At 38.4% G+C, this 8,869-nt stretch overlaps 1 protein-coding gene and 1 pseudogene across 1 annotated transcript; both read right to left on the reverse strand.

The window, feature by feature from the left end:
• Positions 1-332: 332 nt before the first annotated feature.
• On the reverse strand, positions 333-764 carry LOC131954499 (sodium-dependent phosphate transport protein 2B-like). Its single transcript, XM_059318226.1, has one exon. It carries the CDS (start codon positions 762-764, stop codon positions 333-335), a length of 432 nt encoding a protein of 143 aa, XP_059174209.1.
• A 2,308-nt stretch (positions 765-3,072) lies between these two features.
• LOC131954504 (uncharacterized) lies at positions 3,073-3,213 on the reverse strand (annotated as a pseudogene).
• Between the last annotated feature and the right edge of the window lie 5,656 nt (positions 3,214-8,869).

The raw sequence follows: 8,869 nt of genomic DNA on the forward strand, positions 1-8,869 counted from the left end.
GCCTCTTGTTGAAATCACGAACACGTCAAAAGACAACTCAATACAAAGTTGTACAAAGGCACAGTGTTCAAATACCTAGTACGACGTGCAGTATTCGTACCAACTGCCTCAAGTTTTGGACCAGTAAAGTTATTTTGGAAGTTTTAAATAACAACACTATGACTGCAATATCAAAATTAAATCAATGTTTTCGTGTTTTTTAAAAATGTATAAAAATTTCCACAAAACTTATATGACAAGATCACAGAGCTCAGGGAAGGGGGCGGGGAAGAGGAAGAACATGAGGAGGATGTAGACGATGGCGAACCAGCGGTACTCGGCCGTGCAGTTGCCTAGAAATTTGGCAAGCGGGATGGGGAAGCGGAGGTAGGGGATGGGGTAGAACAGGAGGATGCCGGTGATGTTGAAGAAGAGGTGGCAGAAGGCTGCTTGTAACGCGTTTCTGAGGCTGAGAGAATCGCCGTGGTCGTGGTGCCGATGTTTGACCCCAGGGTCAAAGGGTACATCCGGTCGAGTTCGATGACCCCGATGCCGACTAGCGGGGTGAGGGTGGAGGTGAAGATGCAGGAGCTCTGAACGATGATGGTCAACCCGGCGCCGATGATGATGGCGAGGTATCCGGTGAGGTAGCCCAGCGGTCCGGGAAAGTCCGCGTTGATGAATTTTTTGATGATGAGAGGAGTGGGACCTTGGAGAAGGGAGTGCAGCAGTTTGACATTGGCGACCAGACAAAGGCAGAGAATGGTAAGGGAGATAACTAGCATGATTGCTCCGATTGCTTTGTCGTTTAATGTGGAGTACATTCCCTTGAAAAAAAAAACCTAAAGGTTAAAATATAATAATCATATATTACAAAGATCAAAGTTGCATTCAAGAATTAACATTAGTTAATTGTGTTAAAAATAAAAATATTTTAATTATATATTTATATTCATAGTAAGAAAACCGGGATTTTCTTGAAACAAAAGAAACTATAAATACGTTTAAAAATGTTACTGCTAGGTTTAAAGTTTGTTATTATTTAACATATTCACTGTTCTAATGGTTTTTTTTTTAAATGTTAATTTCATATAACCCTAGCACAGTGGTCGGCAAACTTTGGAACCGATGAGCCTAAATTTACAATTTACAAAATATCCCAGCTTTTAAAGAGCCACTAACATTATTTTTTTTCAATATTTTGGTATTTGATAAGGATTAGGTAAATGCATTTGATTTTGATTTGAAATAAATAGCGCTAAATATGAAGTTAGTATTTTATATAAGAACAAACAAATGTTTCGCACAAAAACTGTTTTAGCAAGATCTGCTATGATAAAATTAGAAATCACTTAATATAACTATAGGACTATGCCAATCCACTTTAGAAGCCACTAACTTTTTGTTTCTTTCTTTACGGGCACCACTGGTTCAGTAGGTATCTTTCATAGCCAGTCAGGCCTCAGCACGGCAAACTCTGACTAGCTGGTTTGCATATTGGTTTGATTACTGTATTGGTCGCTTCTGTCTTTCAGTTCTCACAAGGCTTATCTTTCACCCCACGCGAACCCAGAGTCTAGTACCTTATAGCTCAACCGTAGGAAACTAATAACTAAAATATTACGTCACTCAGGTCAAATTAATGCATACTGACAGGTAGAGGAATGCATTCTGAATAAAATAACATTCCCCATGTTACGACAATCGAAAATGGCGGCCCTTGGGCAGTGGCAAGCAAGGAATGGTCGCCACGGGGCTTGCTACAGCGCGGCTGTGGGGTTGGGCCTGGTGCCAAGGCGGCTGTCAGCTGTCCATTTACTTTCTACCTCACCTATTCTCACTGTTCTCTGATGAGTTTTTTAATCCTATTTAAAGTTGTTTTTCTTTACAGCATAATATTTTTATTAGTTTTGAAAATGAAACTAAACAATTAGTAATCATTGTGCATGGAACTGGAGAGCCGCACCATGACATTAAAGGAGCCGTATGCGGCTCGCGAGCCGCAAGTTGCCGACCCCCGCGCTAACATATTATATGATACTTCAGTATATTTTTTTTTTTTTTTTTGGCGTTTAATATTGTTCCTTCCACAAGTGGATAGGTTGCATGTTAAAAAATTACAATGTGATACATAGTATAACATTTAAAAAGATTTACAATGTCTTAATATTCCTTCTGATTTCTTTGTTCCATGTTTCTTTGTTCCGATTTCTTGGTTCCATTTGTTTCTTTCTTGATTTTGTTTCTGGTTTGCTATGACATAAAGTACAGGACAGTACAAACATGATCGCTTCTCTGTTTTTTGGCCTTTCTTCTTGTGCTTGATACGCTCTTGGTTTGATAATGGTTTATTCTTTGTTGGTAGTTGTACTTGGTGAGAGTGAGTTTGGTGTCTTGACGTTGATGGTGGAGTTGGTCGAATGGTGTAGAACTTGGAGAGGGTGGTTGAGGTAGTGTTCTTGCGTTGAGATGAGGTATGATGCGCATGGTAGTAGAGTTGTTCGATGCATTGAAGCTTGGGGAGATGAGTTGGGTAGGTCCTTGTGTTGAGAGATCTTTCGAGGTGAGTTGCTTTGAAGTATTGTTCATTGTGATTTGAGGAGTAGTAACGTGAAGTAGTCGAGTAATTGAGTTGGGCGGGGTGACGTTGAAGAGTGAAGTTTGCTGATGTTGCTGAGTCGATGGTTTTGAGCTTGGTGAAGTGTTGAGGTGGGCGAGGTAGAGCTGTTGGCGATTGTTTATTTTGAGTAGATGATCTTGAGAGATGGTTAGTTGATTTGCTAGTGTTTTGACGGAAGCTTCCCACCTAAGATTTCTCCTAGGTGGGTGTCGTCAGAGTGTTAGTGAGTTTGTTGGGAGCGAGATAGATACGTTTGACGTAGTAGATGAGTTCGATTTGATGGCGATAGACAGACCTCCCACCTAAGATTTCTCCTAGATGGGTGTCGTCAGGCTGAAAAATAAAAGATTGAAAAGTTAGCCACTCGTACATTTGAAGCCACCCAATACAAGTACTGGGTGACTCATCTCGAGAGCGTGTGCGTTCGAGGGATGTGTGGGAGCAACCCCACAGCGGTCGTTGGCGAGATTTGCGTGAGTTAGAGTAGTAGATTTGACCGCCTCTCGACCCCGGTGGCCAGCCCTAAAAAGGGCTGACCAACCAAATGGCTAAGATCCGTGTAGATCCATAACAGATACTACACTTTGATCTTAGCCAAAAGGCCGAGAAGCGGGTTATTTTTTTATTTTATTTTTTTTTTTTTTTTTCTTTTTTGAAATTTTCTAAAAAATGTTTTTTTTTTTGTTTTTTTTTTTTTCCGGCAATTTTTTTTTTTACTTTTATTTGCAATTTAAAACAAGTGCAACAACATCAGCATATTTTACATTTTTCTAAATGTTCTTAAAAAAAACATATCAAGATGAATTTACAAATGTATACACCTTTTTTACTAAATTTTATCATCTAATGAAACTATTTTGTCCGGATGAGCGTATTAATAATAAGTATGTACATGGTTATCATATTTGTTTTATATATGTTGTTATACAAAATTTTAAGGGATAATCAGTAAAAGGGGTTAAAGTAAAATGATAGTGTTGGAATCCGGATGAGGAGGGATTGACAAAACTTGTTTAAGTGGTGAGTACAGCGTGTCATATTTGAAGAGTTGTTTATGTTCTGTCGTCTGCATATATGTAAGAAATGGATCTGTCTGGGTTGAGGATGTAGAATATTTGATTGTGGCAGGGGTCGTTGTCGGGGTGCTGGTCGTTGAGGTGTTTTTCTATGTCGTATTTGGTGTATAGACTTGTTAGGCAGTATCCACACTGGAAGACAGCGGTGTCTGGGTGTTTTAGTACGTGGTGCTTTATTGCTCCTCTGCTTTTGATTAGATTGTTGCAATGCGGGCATTTACTCGTATCAGGATGGGAAGTTTTTGTATGTGTTTTACACTCGCTGGCAGTACTGAAACTGTGAAAGCAATAACCGCAGCTCTTGTCTTTTCCAGGAGTTAAAGGTTTGGGAATTTGAATTGGTTCAGTGGTAGTTTCTTGTTGCGGCTGGGTTTCTAAGGTGTTTTGTCAGGCGATCGAAGATTTGATTCGCGAGTTTTTTTGTTAATTTTCCTTGTTCTGTGGGGCTGATTTCATTTTTTCTTTTCATTGACGTGGTGTTATCTATTTCTGAATCTGGGCTTTGTGTTTCTCCAGTGTTTTGGATTTTTGTTGATGCAGTTGGTGACTTCGGGTAAGCCGTACTTGGGATCGCTTTTTGGTTCGACAGGTTAGGGGTTACCAATGTTTGCTGCGGTTTGGGTGGTGCTCTAGGTGGTTCTGTTAAAATTGTCTGTGAGGATGGTTGTTGAGTTGGTTCCTGTATTGTTGACAGGTGAACATTGGGTGTTGACTCAGGTGTTGATGATTGGCAGTGGTTGGTCCAGTGTCTGTCCGAGCCGCACACCTGACAGGCTTGGCGTCTTCCTGGCAGTGCGATGAGGATATTACGTGTTGTGTCTTTGTATGTAATTTGGATGTAGTGTGGGATGTGTTGTGGATTGTCGTTCTGGATGGTGAATCTGCGATTGTTTGTGTGCGGGATTGTGGTTATTGTAGCTGTAGATTTGCTGACTGTTTGCAGTGCCTTAATCAGTGTTTCGTTGCTCAGGGCTGGCGGGACCCATCTAAGGGTTCTGATGATTTTGTCCTTGTGGTATCTGTCGAATTTCAAAGTGTATGGGCCGTGTGTTTTTGTGGTGCCGTCCAGATCCGCTACATCAAACTCGTTGGACGAGAAGTACCAGGTATCCCCTCGTCCATAGTTGAGCAGCAGGATCTGGTGTGGGCTAATGATATTGCGCAAGAGATGACCAGGGATATTCTGGTGGTTGGTTGATTGGATGGTGACTTGAATTACTGTAGGCGAGTCGAAGAGCTCAGGAGCTCAGGAGCTATTTCATCAGACTGGTCTATTGTGATTGTTGTCTTTATATCTGAAAGCGGGTTAAGTAGATTTGAAAAGATTAAGATGTATCAACACTATTATTGCATTAATTTTCTTGCTATAAATATTATAGCTGGTTGGTACTAGTGACTACTAATTATTGTATTAACAACTAACAATTACTAGGAGTTGTAATTAACATTTTGTTATTAATCACCAAGAGTTTTAAATTTTTGTTTTGTGATTTAATTTTTTATAATTAATACTAAAGTTTGTTTACTTGATTTTGCTTCATTATTAATTAATATTTTTTTTCATTTAAATTTATCGTTTAATTTTGTAATTACCTCCCATTAAATAAAAATTTGTTTGTTTTCTCCCCTGACAAAGAAATTCCACGTTCAAGATACTTTGACACAGGGGTCGACAACCTTTTGAGACGGAAGAGCCAAAAGTTACAATTTACGCACATTCCCAGTTTTTAAAGAGCCACTAACATTTTTTATTTCAATATTATGACTTTTTATTAGAAGACTGGCCAAAGGGACAGAACAAATAAAATACACACATTATACAATAGGTATAATTACACCCCCTAGTTTCCTCTGCAAGTAATCAATGCATTAGATATAAAACCTCACCCAACCAAACACCTCAACCAACATAGCCTTCCCCCCCACACAACCACGTCCCCTGTGGAGAAACTATCTTTTAATTAAGTAAACTAATTTTGTTGAAATCTCTTTTCAGCACAAGAAGCTCTCTAGCATACTGGAACTCCGGTCTTTGATGTTGCTATCATTTCAAAAAGTTTAACATTTAACTTAATTTAAGTGTTTATTAAAAATGTAAAAATGTTCCTAATTGAATCCTAGTGTACAACATTGGAAAGAACATGCTGTCCTATTTTATTCAATTTAATGGTTATGTTGAGGTTAACCTCACCCTTCTAAAGAAACTATCCTTCGAAGGGGTAAACTTATCTTGCTGTGGTCCTTTTTAAGGGCAAGAAGCTTCCAGCATACCGGAACCCCGGCGTTGACTATGTTTACATTTTAAAATTAAAAGGTCTAATAAAAATGTAATAAGTTTCCTAAATTTTCTCTAGCGGATAGCACTGGGAATTGTGGTGTCCCATCTTTAGTTAGTGTAGCTCGATTTATGTTTTGGTTGTTTTGTTCTTTTTTTGCAAATCAAATAAAATAAATAAAAAAAAAAAAAAAAAAAAAAAAAAGGAGGACTGTTGTAGGTACTAGGAGTAAATGAGCAGAGTGAGTTCTATCTTTTACAATGTATATAATAACCAATAACTAATGCCCTGCACATCTAAATTATATGTTCTATTTCAGGGAAACTCCTTACGCCACTGAAATCCAACCGCTTACGGAAATTTCCTATTGTATCCCTTTTTTTTTGTTATAGGCCGCAAACCAACCCCCTTTTCCTTTGTTTTCAGGTTGTACTACCCCCCAACCCACCCTCCCCCAATTACTAAAATACTTTCATTTGTAAGATGTACTGGTACTAAATTGTATATATTTGTATATATATATATATATGTACATTTAGGTATGAATGGCAATAAGATAGTTGGAAATTGTAAACTTACAACAGCCCTCGTAGGTCAAATGATGAAAATGTAATAGAACAGCGGAAGCCTTAGGGACAACGCAAAGGCTCGCTGAGAAGGAATTACAAATCTGAGACAAAAAAAAATAAAAAAATAAATAAAAAAAATGAAACCCCTCTCCCCTATAAAATACATATTTTATTCTGTAAATAACATGTAAAATTTTGGAGAATGAAAGTTTCAGGAATAGTTGAAATTGTAAATCTGCACCAGTCTTCTTATGTCGCATGATGAACGTAGTAAAAATCAGCTACTGCCACCACTCATTGGCTGGGCGCGCTGAAAGACAAATCTACAACACTGAGACGTAAAAAAAAAATAATAAATAAATAAAAAAAAAAAATTTTGAAGTGGAAGAGCCAAAAGTTACAATTTTCAAAATTTCCCTGGTTTTAAAGAACCACTAACATTAATTTTTTTTTTTCAAATATTTTATTTTTTTATTAAGATTATTAGTATTTGTGCATGGAGCTGGAGAGCCGCATCTTGATATCAAAAGAGCCGCATGCGGCTCGCGAGCCACAGGTTGCCGACCCCTGGCCTATCTACTAGTGAACTGTGTGGAAGGAAATTTCTTAAACACAAAAATAAAACAAAAACAAATAAGGTTTATCCACTAAAATCCAAGTCAAACATACATTTTAAGAATCATGTCTAAAGCTGATCAAATCCTTCGCCTTTTACTAAAGACCCCAATCCCTTGCCCATGTCCCCATCCTTATGCACTACGCAGCTATCACCAAAGTCAACAATGGGGCTGCGCCTACCCCCGCCCCCCCCCCCCCCCCCCACCCTAGGTCGAGAGACCCGGAGAGGAGCCACCCGAACTACGGCTCGGGTAGCCCAATGAAATCCCCGATACCACCCCACCCCCCCCCCCCACCCCTTCCCCCAGATTCAGCGAAGTCAACAACCCTCGCAATTGAATTGACTGCAAAAGAAAGCCCTGATCTTTTCTCGACTCAACCAACGCCAAATACAGTCATGCAGGTAGTCATTCAAGCTAATGGTCATGCCTATCTATGTGGAGGCTTGGGGGGGGGGGCTAGTTGTTACGATAACTGCACGTCGTACTAGGTATTTGAACACTCTGCCTTTGTACCACTTTGTATTGACTTGCTTATTGACGCGTAGCGACCCTTCCCGGCGCCCGGGGACAAAATTTCGATTTGCACCCCCCCCCCCCCCCCGCCCCTAGAACTTTTGATTTGGAAAAAAAACTGTAGACTGCTAACCCGAAAAACTTGAGTTCGAATCCGGGTTCAACTGAGTAAAACTTTCATGAGTCCACCCAGCTCTAATGTGTAACTAATTCACGTTAGGGAACAACATAAGGCGGCTGGGCATAGTGCTGATCACACTATCTCTTCATATGTCGAAGGTCACTGAAACAGATGAACTCTACTTCATCTGCCCCATGTGTCTTGGGCACAAACGGGAAAAGATGATGTGGAAACTGAATAAAAATTGATGATTTTATGTAAAACATAACGCTTTTATATTTTCTAATGATGATTGGACATACTTCTTACTAATAAAAACATTTTAATTTTTTGCAATTGTAATTAATTATTATAATCTTCATAAAAGGTGTATACAAACTCGTTTAAAAAAATATTATTTAGTAACCAAAAAAACATAATCACTATTTAAAAACAAAGACAGACAAATTATATATATATATATATATATATATATATATATATATATATATATATATATATATATATATATATATATATAATTTAAGATAAATACATTTAAAACGAAATAATATTTATTCGAATAAAAACATACACATGTTTCAATCAAAACATTTTATAGTATTTTAACAAGCTCTGCAAAAATAATAAAATCAGTAATGAAATTATACAACTATAATTATCAAATGCTATTTACAATCTAGATTTTTATTTGTTAGTTGGCTTTAGTATTTCTTCCAGACTTTTATCTCCTGGGGGGGGGGGGAGGACCTGAAATTTCCGGGGAGGGGGACACTGTTAAAAATCTAAATGTTCTATATTTCGTTCCATTCGTTCAGGGTGGTGGCGTTAGACTGTCTTCGGGGGAGGGGGGGCAAGTCACCCAGAAGAAATGCCTGGAAGTTAGTGCCTTAACTCGCAGTATTTCTTGTAGAGCTGTCCAGTTGTGCAGTGAAACGTGCATGTTTCTCTGGACCTCCAAATCTTCTATTTGATCTTGATTTCCGTGATCTTACCACTTCACAAATATTTGGTTTTCAAATCCAGCCATTTCATTTGAAGCGAACCAGCATCAATTCTAAATGGCTCAATGTTGATCTCATTTGTTTTTGTGTT

The sequence above is a fragment of the Physella acuta genome, unplaced genomic scaffold, assembly GCF_028476545.2.
Source record: "Physella acuta isolate Inbredline_101_S28 unplaced genomic scaffold, ASM2847654v3 ptg001006l, whole genome shotgun sequence".
Lineage (NCBI taxonomy): Eukaryota > Metazoa > Mollusca > Gastropoda > Physidae > Physella > Physella acuta.